The sequence below is a fragment of the Pundamilia nyererei genome, unplaced genomic scaffold (genome assembly GCF_000239375.1).
Source record: "Pundamilia nyererei isolate P.nyererei 1_Seehausen unplaced genomic scaffold, PunNye1.0 scaffold00252, whole genome shotgun sequence".
NCBI lineage: Eukaryota > Metazoa > Chordata > Actinopteri > Cichliformes > Cichlidae > Pundamilia > Pundamilia nyererei.
The window spans coordinates 607,580-621,251 of NW_005187653.1; the positions used below are offsets into that span (position 1 = coordinate 607,580).

Sequence of the window (13,672 nt, forward strand, 5' to 3'; positions counted from 1 at the left end):
GTGTGTGTGTGTGTGTGTGTGTGTGTGTGTGTGTGTGTGTGTAGGAGAGAGAGTGCATGTGTCCCACGGTTGTGGCTGGGGTCTCATTCTGCTCCATACAGACTGTGTGACGTAGTAATGCTGTGTGTTCTGTGTGTGAGACATCGATTCGTTTATAGGACATTCCTTTAAGACCCTGCTAATGGCTCACCTGCCAACCTCTGCTTGAGCCTGTGGGACCTGGCAGTGAGCTGGTCTAGCATTCCCCCTGAAGAAGCACTTGAAGTGTTGGGGATGGCCTTTGAGGCACAGGCTCCTCCCCTCCGATTCCTCCCCCGTTCGTTTCCCACACACAATGTTCTCATTGAACTTATGTGTCGGTAAATGAATTGAATGCTTCCCAGACATTCCCATCAGCTCGTTTAGATGCTGATCATTGCATCCATCGTGAACAAAGTGAAGACTGCAGATAATCGGTGACCAGACCAGCAGCGACCCATCCATCGCCTTGAACGTGGTTCAGGTTTTGATTGAAAGCTTGGGGAGGCCAGCAGCCTGCCAGGTGTGCACAGTTTTCATTTGACTCCTGTACGACTGAAGCTTGTTTTTTTCAAAGCTCGTCTCAAAGTAAAATCACGCCCCCACAGATGAGACCAAATCTTTTTCAAAAGGTGTTTGAACACCACGCTTTAGTTTTCCAAGACAGAGAGCTGGCTACCTGTCTCCCCACCGCTGAAGAAGCGCCGTGCAACGGTGGGCTCATGGATAAGACCAGTCCAAACAGGGACTGTGGTGTGGGCTGCTGCAGCCGTGCCGCTTTGGCTTTCTTTTGTTTTATTCTCCAGAGAAATGCACCGCCGTAATTGGGATTGAAGTAAACATACATGGATGCATCAAATTTACCTCGTGGATCCCAAAGTTTGTGCTGGGACAGAGAAGCTCTCTACACATGTAGCAACATCCCAGCTGCGACACAGATTTCAGTCTGGTCAGCCTAACGTTACAGAATAAATCTGGTGTTTACACAAACAGCTGATATTCAGAAGTTGCTCATATCCAGCTGTGGATCTGAAATTTATCCACAACTCGTCCTGGCTGTTGTGTCATAATCAGCACTGATGTTCCCGGAGTACAGAATGTTAGACACCCAGATGTCCAACACAACTGGTGTGTGTGTGTGCGTGTGTGTGCGCGTGTAACCAGGTAAGAAAAAGAGCCTAAAGACATTTCTAATACATGGTCACATAATCTTCTGTGGCTGCACAGCAATCACAGGACATAGAACTTTGTAGTGGAAAACGTAGTGATTTTGTCATTCTGTGCGTGTGTGTACATGAGTTTGTGTGCGTGTCTATGCAGTATCCACTAGCTAATGCAGCCTCATATATTGGTGTTAGGAACCTGTCCAATACCTGTGTTAGATTACAAGATTTACTCTGTAATGAAAAAATGTGAAGTAAAATTATGCCATATATATCCAAACTGATGCTTCCTGTCTCGTCACACTGACACAGTCTTCCTATATGAATGGCAGCCAGGCACAGGGGGCCACAAGCCAGTGCGCTGCTAGTGTCTGCACATGCCCGGATAAATGGGGAGGGTCCTGATGTAACATGCAGATCAGCTTGTTTTGTTTTTTAAACGCCTGAACGCTCTCTAGCATTCACACTCTGCATCAGAAAGCAACCTGGGATTCAGACTGGAGTGGGATTAAAGTGATGGTGAGATCACCTGATCTACCTGCCTGAGCTGCAGCCAATCAACAATCACCTGTGGTGCTGCTGGCCAACAGTGCACATGCAGAGATGGGACAAAGTACTGACGGCTGTATGAGACTGGACACTGAGGTGGGAGAGAAGGACGTATCTTTATACACTGATTGCAGACATGATGGAAATGTCAAGAAAACGGAAGGATTACTTCATCTTCTTCATGCTCATTCATCCAGCTAAGTAAATCCCCAACAGCTGATTCTGGCTGTGAGCTCAGTTCCTTGATCATTAACATGCAAAGGAACTGAGCTCACATTGTTAAGTGGGCTGGTTTCAGTCATTGTGCAAATGTCCTGTTTCTAAGGTTGAAACCTGCAGTCAGCTGAGACTGAAGAAGCCACCTGATGATGATGATGATGATGATGATGAAACGTTTCTCCACTGAAAGCGTCCAGATGAACAGAATCAACTTTTGGGGATTACTTCCATCATCTTCCTCCGTTCATGAGGAGCAGCTCATGAATGGACGTCCAGAGTAAGCAAGAAGTCTGGGCGGAAAGCCAACTGGTCCAAATCCATATGGAGGTAGAGGGATTTCTGAGTGAGAAGGCAGTGGGCTTTGTAGCCAGACTCATCCCTGAGACTGAAGCCATACCCAAGCCATGGAGAAGGAACCAGGGCATTTGTGTGATTGTCTCAGTCCTCAGGAATGTTTTCCCTAAGTTCTTGGGGATCAACATATTTATTCATTTTATTTTTTGGCTTTTGCATCGATTTTGGTCAGCAGTGATTTTTCACCTTGAACCTCTCCTGTCGATGGTAGAAAGTTCCACAAGTCACCCGTAACTGCTATTCTGCAAAGGTGTCAGTCCCCTCATCACACAATCACGATTATTGGCCAGGTGTATGCGCAAACACAAGGAGTTTGGTTCTGATCGATGGTGTCTCTCAAGCACAACAATGTAAAACAATATGTAAACAACACGGTACACACACGCAAATATACAGGATTACAGAAATAAATACCACGGAGTCTGCATTAAGTGCAGTTGCAGTCTAGCAGTGTGACAGTTTAACTGTTTAGGAGGGAGATGGCGAGGGGAAAGAAACTTCCTGTGTCGGGGGGTCCTGGTCTGCAGGCTTCTGCACCGTCTGCCAGCAGGTCAAAGAGTCTGTGTCCAGGGTGTGAGGGGTCTGTGATGGTCTGCCCGTTTCCTGGTTACTGAGAGGTCACCCCAAAGAGCTGATAAACCTACTCTGTACATGTTTGACATCGAGCTCATTAACAGCAGTAACTTACTTACCCTGGGTCTACGTGCAGAAATCCTTCAGACCGGACATGTTCGGCAAAGCAAGGAAATGGGATCCAGGCTGGAGGATTAGAGTTGCCCGAAGCAAAAGTAAGTGGGTATACAGCACAGCTACAAGTACCCGAGTATCTTGCAGGGCAATCACAATGAAGATGATGACAGACGGGAGAAGTGCCTGACATCAAGAAATCTTATCAGTAGCTAGAAAAGGTAGATCTACAGCACGGAGGCTGTCAACAGGATCCACGTTTCAGGCTGGTTGTGCAAAGGATGCTCCAGAGACGGTTCAGTGTAGTAATAGGATGCAAGCTGGGATACCTTTCACAACGTGAGGAGATCTTAGGTCTTAGTAGTATTAGGAACCTGCACATCTTCAGGGCACAGAGTGCAGACCAGGAACAGCTAAGATGCTGTGCAGAACCATCAAATGCTGCAAACCAATCCGCATGGTTTAAATTAGCATAGAAAGGTGGTAAAGAGTAGAAGAATGCAGGTTAACACCAGAGGGGGAGCAGTTAGCAGCATGCGGACAGGCAAACCTCGGCTGGTTATCCGCCATCAAAGCCTCTCAGTCTCATGTGCAGTAAGATGTGTTGCACTGTCAGGATACTTTGTTCATCCTCAGGGACATCATATGGGTCACGGTTGCTCCACTACAGCAGCAGTAACACAAACAGGAGGTCAAAGCCGCTACTGCAGTAAGTACACAGGCCAGATGTGACTGGAGTGAACGTCATGTGCTGCAGCACTCACACTGGTGTCTGTGCTGCTGAGGCGGCCCCACGGACAGCTGCGTCTGCGCGTGTGAAAGTGCGGCGGCGCAGTGATTGGCTGAAAATGACATCATCCAGTCCAGAACTATTGTTGGAAAGTTGATGAGCTCATCGTTGAGAATCCAGTGTGAGGAACACAGTGAGGAGGAAGGAGGACCTCGCTGCAGCGCAGCAGCTGACACCTCAGTAAGTACGCGTGGATACAGCACGGATGCACCGTCGTGCAAAAGAGGAAACGCACACTGTTTGAATGTTTGTCTTCTAAGAACTGGTCACAGGACGTTTCACGCAGCGGATTTCTTTCCTACGGGTGTCGCCTGTGGTGCTGCAGGTATGGTCTTGTCTCGGGACAGAGAGATGGAGCGGCCCCCGCTGTCCGTCATCCTACCGCAACTCTACCTCGGAGCAGAGAGCGACGTGACGCAGGTAGGAAGAGGACCCGTGCTGTCGCTATCAAAGACATAATAATGTCGCAATAACAGCTCCTGTGCAATGCTCTCACACAGCACAGCAGCACACGCGTGGCTGATGTGGACATTAAATAACATGAACTTACAGCTGCGCATGCTCACGTAAATCTGTTGCCTACTGAGCAGATCATTACTTCATGTGCAATATTATTATATTACCTTATTTTTAAACAATTCAAATATTTCACAAATTACGTGTGAAATATTTTTCTTAAGCACTTTGAGTGATTCTTTAATTTGTAACAAATAAAAAAATAGTGAAGTATAAAGTTAAAAGTGCTCTAAACAATTACCAACATTATTAATATGTACACAGAGACGATCACAGGTTATATGTGAGGTAGAGCACAGACAGCCAAGTTTCACTGTGAACTCTCGTACAGCAGAAACAAAGCGTGTGTGTGTGTGTGTGTGTGTGTGTGTGTGTGTGTGTGTGTGTGTGTGTGTGTGTGTGTGTGTGTGTGTGTGTGTGTGTGTGTGTGTAGGACCAGCTGGCCTCGCTGGGTATCTCCTATGTGCTGAGTGTGAGTCGCTGTAGCCCCCAGCCCTCCTTCCTGCCTGGTTCCAGGTATCTCCGCATTCCTATTGATGACTCTCTGTGGGATAACCTGCTGCCCTGGATCCCACAGGCTCTGCATTTCATTGGTAAGGCCTCACTCTCACGTTACAGCAATAGAACAAGATCACCTCAGATTTCTAATGCACATGATCACTAAACACTCACCATGTTGTCATCATTGTGTTTGAACAATGCTTTACTTCTGTGACAGTGCAAGACGTTTGCATTCACGGCTCTATGCAGTCGGTTGAGTTAGCAGTGGCAATACGATAGAAGCTGCAGGCTATGAACCCTCATGCACAAGTCATGACGTTGTTTTTTAAATATTTATTTTCAATTTTTAAATATTTATTATTGAATTTTTGTTTAATTGCATGTAATTTGCAGTGTGGTTAGCTTTAGCCAATACAGCAGCTCTGTGTCCCGCTCAGCTGACTGTCACTATGCACTGTGTGTTCAGACGTAGCCATGTCGTCGGGGGCTTCGGTGCTGGTGCACTGTGCAGCAGGAATCTCCCGCTCCCCAGCTCTGGCTGTTGCCTATGTCATGTACAGTCTGGAAATGGACCTGGACCATGCTTACAGGTATGGCTAGTAGCACAAATTCATCCTGCAGAGGGGACTGAGCTCGACTTTGTCAAATAACATAAGAACACTGAAGAAGCCTTACTGATTTCCTTTCTAAAGCTGAACATGAGTTATTTAACTTGCAGCTATCAGAGGTTTTCTGGCACTTTCACCATTCCGGTGAAATGAAGTTAACTCTGCTTATGAGTTTAAGTATTTGTGGTCTTGACAGTTGGAGACTTTTACCCATGAAAGACTTTCTCTAAACAGTCCACAGCACATGGTATTCACACTTTTATCTACAACAGTCAACAACTCCAGAGAACAATGGATGCACACCTTTGTAAAGGAACCAGTATACATAAGTCATGTTTTAGGACTTCTCCTCTCAAAGACCCATATTTTGATATACATCAGAGGATCCAGATATTCCTGCCTTAACAAAGTATTTACATGCAGTTGTTGGAAATGTTTATCTTGCAGGCTGCAGTTGTTTCCTTCCCAGCTGTGTAAATCTGCACCTGTCTTAATCTTGACAGATCTCCTTTGTCCCACTGTTCTGAGTCTCGATGCATTTAGGCTTGTCAGAGGACATGAGCAGATGTAGTCAGTCCTGATCAATAACAAGAAGGCTTTGTGAAGTTACAAGACATTATAGCAGCTTGAACACTTGCTAAAGCTCTCAGTTAGTGTATGTATGCACTCTATATAAGCATTGAGACATTCAGTACACTCCAATGAGCATCTATGTTATTCCTGTTTATTGTCGTACAGCCTGTATACTGTGGTAACTGTCCCTGTAGCTCATTGCAGAGTACTACCTAGACTCAGTGTGACGTGTGAAATACTAGCAACAATAACCCACATCCTTTCTGTCCCCTTATAAGGTTTGTGAAAGAGCGCCGGCCCTCCATTTCCCCAAACTTCAACTTCCTGGGTCAGCTGCAGCACTTGCAGGGTGCTCTGAGCCAAAAGTCGCGTGGCCACGACCTCCTCATCCAGCAGCTGGCCAGTTGCCTGCCACCTGCTAACGACAGTGTGAACCTCTCTCACAGCAGTCAGAACAGTAACTGTCAAGCTAAGAGCGTCACCGCAGACTCAGCTCAGCACAAAGACAAAGCCCAGCAGAGACGCTGGCTGTCAGAGAGCGCTGACAACAAGCAGCAGCAACTGTGGACTCCTGAGTTGCCTCCCCGTCGTGACCTGCAGCCTGTGCAGAAACCATCGGAGGTTTCAGCTTCCCGTCCCTGTGAGCCCATCAACCCAACGCTAAAGGCCACCCAACTACAACTCCCATCAGGCTCTGCTTCTCTCTTAGAGAAACGTAAAAGCCTTACCCTCTCTTTGACCCCTTTGGGAATATGCCCTTCCTCCACAGCAAACGAGAGGCAACAAGAAAAAATGGTCGAGAGCAGGAAGACTGGCGAGCGCGCCGAGGTGAAGAGTTACCCTGGCTCCTACAGGCAGGCAGAGGCTATCCACAGGAAGCAGCGTCTCTCTGTCAGCCAGCACAGCAGAGCTGAGGTCAAGGAAAAGGGCCTGCTCTCACCTTTCAGCGTCACTCTCAACAAGCTGCTGGGTTGGGGGGAAAGGATACTGCTAGGAGGTGTTTTTGTGCACCCTGTGCAGATGGGACAGCCCGCACTGCCTTACAGGTGCTGAGGATACAAGGAAGCAGGTGGAAGGAGTTATCTGTGCATGTTTGTCAGAAGAAACCAAACTACACAGCTGATGTGCACGTGTAGTGAAAGAACCAATGTCTATTTATTTATTTATTTGTTGCAGAGTTGAATCTAAATGAGCTGAAAAGACAAAAAGCACCCGTTTATCATATTGTTGTTTATCATATTGTTGTTTATCATATTGTTGTTTATCATTGCACAGAGATCCCTGTTTCTGTTGTTTTTAAATGTAGTTGTTGAAAGGCTTTTGCCACAATGGTTTGTAATGTATTTACTGACGAATAAAGAGGACATTTTAACCATGTGTGTTTGCCTGTTTCTCAGTGTGAAGGGACTCGCCAGCCTCTCCACCCAGTAAGCAGAGGGTTGCATAGAAACACAAGCATGCAGTGCTTTGAAGTGCCACAGTGAGCCAAGACTGGAGGTTTGCTAAAAAACTATTTGGACAAATATTCGTGTCAAAGCAGATCGGACCACAGTGGGTTTAAAAGCAAGTATGTGGATAAAGGGCAGACTTTCAGCTTGCATTCGAGGGCTTTAACAAAAGTGTAGTGTGAACAGGAACTGCATCCACTTTTATACAAGTTCCCACTTTGAGAGGCTCACAAATAACTGGGCGAACTAACATAGTGCAAATCCGTTTCCTGCCAGGTCTTTACCTCAGCGCCCTCAGCTGTTGCTTCTTTGTGCATCTTTAACAACACTGCAACCATTGAGCATGTCCTATTTAGTTGTGTTGCTGCTTTGCTTCAGGCCGTTTTCATTGTGAGGCTGCAGCAGTATCACTTCACTGCGTGTTTACTTTGCCGTAACACACCTTCGGGATTTTCCACGCTGGAATTTCAGACGCTTCATTGTGTTATTAAAGCAGTTTGGTTCCGTTTCAAAGGGCGAATAACATCTTGTACAAAGTTTCACATCCGTTTAATCAGTGTCGTAAGTTCTCACGGTGCACGGGCACGTCCGTTAGGTAGGAATGATGATGTCACGGATGCTCCGGTGACCGAATAAGGAAGCTGACACCCGAAAGATTAGTTTCAGAGTAGTTTTTAATTTGAAGCAGGCGAAGGCTGCCGTGTGTTTGTCCTCGCGTGGGGAAAGTCACCGCCGCCTCTGACATCAGTGTGATGTAGTTGCTGCTGTAGTTTCTTGAGGAAAGAGAAAAGAGGAAGCAGTTCCGCCCAGAAGCTGACTGGAGGCCGACGAGAAAAGAGGCGAAAGAAGAAAAGAAAAGGCGACGGCGATTGCCACAGTCCCGCTGTAAGGCCCAACTCAAAGCAGACCCGTCGGTGCGTGTTATTGTGCTGCGTGGACAGTGGGACTCCGTCAGGACTTTGCTTTACAGGTGTGGCCCCGAGTCCGTCGTTCGCACACCAAACTTCAGTTTTGAAAACCGTCCATGTTGGTGTCTCCTTACAGCTAGCAGGCTTGCTGCGAGACCGGGATTTAACGCGCCCTGAGGTCCTGCGGTGAGCTCGGAGAGGTTCTGGTCCGGACTGAAAATGAGTGGAGACGAGGAAAGATTCAAACTGGTGGTTGTGGGGGGAGGAGGAGTGGGAAAGAGCGCCCTTACCATCCAGTTCATACAGGTACTGACTCCACAACACGTGTAGAACACACCGTGGACCTGTCTGTAGGTTAATGCGTCGATCCACTGGTGGTCGATCCACTGGTGGGTCGTTATTGAGCGGTTATTTCCACGAACTCAACCTTGTCAAGGTTCAACAAGTGACCTGCATTTGGAACAGATGAGCTGTTGGTGGTTAATGGTTCACCACTAAAGTCTTATTCAGCTGTTGAGCAGCAGTTAAACTAAAACAAACACCAGCAGGCTTCTCCCTCCAGATGAAGTCATTCATTGTTAGAATCACAATAAAAGCAGTCAAGACTTTAGTTACGCATCTGAAACCACCTCGGCCCAGCTGCTCATATTTAACTTGTGTATCTGTACTTGATGGTGCTTGACTGCTGCAACAGTGTTTAGCCTGGTGTTGGTAAACTGATGTACTGAGGGAGGAAACAGAAGGATGTAAACTTTCCTGGGTATAAACGACAGGTTACTGTTAGATGACGGCTGGGGAACATCGTGATGTCACAACCTCCAGGGACAAAGTTGAGCAGGAGTGCCAAGTTTAGGTTGCTCAGTTCCTGATCATACAGGAGAGTAGGTGGAGAAAGAAACAGGGGTTATCTATGAAACACAGTATAGTGTGACAGTAGATTTCTATTTGAAATATTTTTAAATACTTAAACTCTAAACGTGTTAGCAGTGCACTTCAGTAAGTTGGTTACCTTCCACCCCGGTTCTGTTAATGTGTCGTGGGAATTGTTCCGTTCTGAGTCGGTGCTTCTGCTTCCACACTGTATGGTAAGTTTCTTCATTACCTCGGGCAAGCTTTTGTTGCACTCTGTTTAACACAGAAAGGTCTGCATTAAACTGGCTGCCTAATGAACGGCTGTAGTACAGTCACCGAGCACTGTAGCAGTAAATAGTGGATTATAGAACACTGAAGGAGAAGTACTGACGTGGTTACATATTCAGTCTAAACTTAATAATTCTCTGGGCACTTTTCATCATTTTTGCTGCGTCACTTTTGTTCTCGCCAGCTGTGAGTAATATAAATAAATGCCTGTTAGGCACTAGGCTTGGTTATGAGAGGTGTAAAACAAGCCAAGCTGTTCACAGTGTAGTGTTGATGTTAATAACTCGGAGTGTGTTCCACAGTCGTACTTTGTGTCCGACTACGACCCCACCATTGAAGACTCCTACACCAAGATCTGTACCGTGGATGGAAAGGAGACCCGGCTTGACAGTAAGACATTACACTGGAGATATACATGTCCTAATTCACACAGTGTCAGAGTAATTGCAGGGTTTGGAAAAAGCTTTGTGTGAAAACAAAGGGTGTGTTACATTGTGATGTGATACAGGCAGTGTGTTTGCTCTCTGGATGTTTCATTTCCCTTGTTAGGACTTGTTAGTGGGCTGGTGCTGTCAGGGTGGTGTGCTGGGCCACGCTGTTCTTTCACCACTTATTTGTGAATCATCAGACGCAGCAGAGGTGCTGTTTGTAAGACTCTTCCTCACCCTTCCCTTCACAAACATCACACTTACCCTAATTGATACAGTTTAGCGATTTTTTTTGGTGAATGCAACAGTAGAGATTCGGTTTTAGTGAAACCACTAAGAAAAACACTTGTTTCCTTAGTGGGTGATTTTTATGACACAGAACAAGTGAAACTTCAGCTTAATGTTACAGATGTTCTGTTAGCAGTATAGGTCACCATGTATACACTATATTTGGAAAAGGTTTATTCTGTTCATCTGGACGTTTTCAGTGGTGGTTTTCATCCAGGTGTTTATAAGGTTGGAAACCTAACGTCAGCTGAGACTGAAGACGTCAGCTGGATGATGACGAAACGTTTCTCACACTGAAAACATCCAGATGTACAGAATCAACCTTTTCAGACTTATTTACCTGGATGATTGAGCGTGCATCAAGACATGTGTACACTATATTAGCAAAATTATTTGCTAGTCTGTCTACATATGTGTACGAAGTTGGGGGACATCCTATTCCTAATCCATGGCTTTAATATGATGTCGGCTCACCGTTAGCGGCTACAGGAAGGCTTTCCACAAGGGTTAGGAGTGTGTTCATGGGAATCTTTGACCGTTGCTCCTGAAGCACATTTGTGAGGTCAGACACTGATGTTGGCTCACAGTCTCTGCTAATTCATCCCAAAGGTGTTCCCTCGCATTGAGGTCAGGACTCTTTGCAGGCCAGTCACGTTCTTCCATCCGTGTAATGCAATAACTTACTTTGTGACTGGTGCATAGTCATCTTGGAATGGGGAGGGGCTAGGGCTGTTCGATATGACAATATATATCTGACGATATAAAAACATCTATCGTTTCATTTTACGCTATCGTTTGTTTCGTGGTGTCGCAAAATAAACTGTTTACGGCAATATTCATGGTTCTGATGGTCACTGTAGTTATTATTAATTTTCTCTCTCTCTTATATTTAATATAACCACACTACGGACGGACAAGCGCCTGTTTTTATGCGTTGTCGTTAGCAACAACGACGGTAAAACCATCGCATGTCCGCTTGTTTATTTTCCACATAAACCTTTCACAATAAAGCGCAAGATCCTGTTGAGACTTTTCAAAATAAACGCAATCACGTGAAAAAGTATGCAGAGTGTTTATGGATGAGAAGTACAAAAGAGCCGCCAGGTGCTAAAAAATAAACCTTAGACTCAAACGTTAGAACAGGCTTTTCCCCGCAGCACGCCGTGTAATGAATACAAAGAAAACGGCGGCCGTTACAACCTGTGTCTAAAAATGTGTCGTTTCATGCATCGGTTAAAACACTCGACTCCGGGTACACAGCGCCCAGCTGGAAACACTTCTACCCGAGATTCACAGAATTTACAGAAAATATTATTTTTTTGTGATTTATATCGTTACCGGGACGATGGAGGTTTTATATCGGGATATGAGATTTTGGTCATGTCGCACAGCCCTGGGAGGGGCCATTGTCACCTGTTCCCACAAAGTTGCGAGCATGAAGTTGTCCAAAATGGCTTGGTATGCTGAAGGATTAAGATCACTGGAATGAAGGGGCTGAGCCCAGCTTCTAAAAACAACCCTACACTATAGTCCACCGAACTTTGCATGTGGCACAATGCAGTCTAAGTAATGCTCTCCTGGTAACCACCAAACCAGGACTTATTCATACGTTTGCCAGATTAGTCATTGCAGAGAACATGTCTCCACTGCTCTAGAGTCCAGTAGTGGCGTGCTTTAATACCACTGCATCCCACGTTTTGTAATGTGCTTGGTGATGTAAGGCTTGGATGCGTTCCATGAAGCTCTGTATGTGCTGTTCTTGAGCTAATCTGAAGGCCACATGAAGTTTGGAGGTCTGTAGCAGTTGGGCCTCATCTGCTGACCCTGCTCTGACTCACCACTTTGTGTGAGTTGCTGACCTTCCTAAATGAGACACAGGTGAAACTTAAATAGTGGCTGATCAGCCCACAAAACGCAAAAAGGGGTAGAACACACAAATACCCAACTGAAACTAACATAACAAATCCCATCCCCCCCATGATCCAGAGTTGTGGTATGGCCCAATTTGCAGGTCTCCATATAGGCTTGCTCCGCCCCTTTTCCGCCCCTGGTGGTGGCTGTAGCTCAGGTGGCAGGTCTCCATATAGGCTTGCTCCGCCCCTTTTCCGCCCCAGGGCGGCTGTGGCTACAATGTAGCTGCCATCACCAGTGTGTGAATGTGTGCGTGAATGGGTGAATGACTGAATGTAGTGTAAAGCGCTTTGGGGTCCTTAGGGACTAGAAAAGCGCTATACAAATGCAGGCCATTTACCATTTTCCACCTATTAGTTCATCACTGAGGGACTGGGAGCAGCTGAGGTAACTGAGCAAACAAAGACAGATTAAATCATAAAGACACAACAGTGTAAACTAGAATGTGCACACTTGTTTTAGAATGCAGTGTTCTGTATGTACATTAGTTCTAAATCAAAACAAATTCTTTATTATGCTGTAAATTAAATCCTGTATTTAAAGAAAGAAAAGTGTAGGTGTAGTGTTACGTGTAAGCCTCTACACTGTTTGGCAGATATTCCCACGTGTGGCTGTAACTGCAGCCATCACACTATAATACCATGTCACTGTAGAACATTTAGCAGCCAGAAAATTTCACCACTTCAGTTCAGTTCAATGTCTTTTCTATAGCGCCAGTTATCTATACAACAGTTGCTTCAAAGTGCTTAAATCACGGTGAAATTCAGTGAACTCCTGAGAGCAACCCATCCTTTCACAAAGTGTCCGTAGAAGTGCTCAGCATGTTGGGTTTTATACACCTGAGGCTGTAGAAGTGATTGTACCAATGATTTGGATGGGTGAGTGAATACTTTTGGCAATAATATAGTGTATGTCTGTGAATACTATGTATGTTTTGTATTTATGTGTATATGTGATCATGTCTCTGTGTGCATCAGTCTTGGATACAGCAGGTCAGGAGGAGTTTGGTGCGATGAGGGAGCAGTACATGCGGTCTGGAGAAGGCTTTTTACTGGTGTTTGCACTCAATGACCGTGGCAGGTACGTGTGTGATGTTTGTTTGTATGTCTCTTGTATAGAGTGCTATAAAGTTATACTCTAAAGCTATGTACACACGATGTAGCGATGTGGCAGCTAGAGACCACAGGAAGCAAGTGACTGAAGTGACTGCGAGTCAGCATTAAGAATAGAATAGCCTTTTATTGTCATTGTACATGTACAAAGAAATTATGGGTGCGCCATGCGCCCACCGGGGCCACGCGCCCGCCGGGGCCACGCGCCTGGGAGTGGAAAAAAAAAATAGTAGAGATATCAGGAATAAAGCGCAACAAAAAGATGTATATACAGTCTAGAGAAATATATAGCCAACAACAGAAAGGGACATGTTGGAGAGCAAAGTGCTTGGTTGGAGGTAGACTTGTAGTCAAGACCGCCTAATCCGAGACCAAGACAAGACCAAGACCAGCCTAAACCGAGACCAAGACAAGACCAAGACCAGAGGGTATCGAGACCAAGACAAGACCAAGACCAGA

At 45.8% G+C, this 13,672-nt stretch overlaps 2 protein-coding genes across 4 annotated transcripts in view; both read left to right on the plus strand.

Annotated features, from left to right (window-relative positions):
- The first annotated feature begins 3,591 nt into the window (after positions 1 to 3,591).
- Positions 3,592 to 7,350, plus strand: LOC102197544 (tyrosine-protein phosphatase vhp-1). 3 transcript variants are annotated; one of them, XM_005749656.2, is made up of 5 exons: positions 3,592 to 3,960; positions 4,041 to 4,200; positions 4,730 to 4,889; positions 5,264 to 5,387; positions 6,257 to 7,350. In XM_005749656.2, the coding sequence occupies exons 2-5, from the start codon at positions 4,108 to 4,110 to the stop codon at positions 7,029 to 7,031; spliced, it is 1,152 nt and encodes a 383-aa protein (XP_005749713.1). In that variant the 5' UTR covers positions 3,592 to 3,960; positions 4,041 to 4,107; the 3' UTR covers positions 7,032 to 7,350. The 3 variants fall into 3 exon arrangements, with proteins under 3 accessions (XP_005749713.1, XP_013770515.1, XP_013770514.1); XM_013915061.1 differs by having other exon boundaries at positions 4,106 to 4,200; XM_013915060.1 differs by having other exon boundaries at positions 3,592 to 4,200.
- A 401-nt stretch (positions 7,351 to 7,751) lies between these two features.
- The window catches only part of rras (RAS related), a 9,005-nt gene continuing 3,084 nt past the window's right edge, over positions 7,752 to 13,672 (plus strand). Inside the window, exons 1-3 of the mRNA XM_005749667.1 lie at positions 7,752 to 8,640; positions 9,777 to 9,864; positions 13,079 to 13,181. Coding sequence (XP_005749724.1) covers positions 8,554 to 8,640; positions 9,777 to 9,864; positions 13,079 to 13,181 — 278 coding nt within the window. The 5' untranslated portion in view covers positions 7,752 to 8,553. The remainder of the gene's footprint in view (positions 8,641 to 9,776; positions 9,865 to 13,078; positions 13,182 to 13,672) is intronic.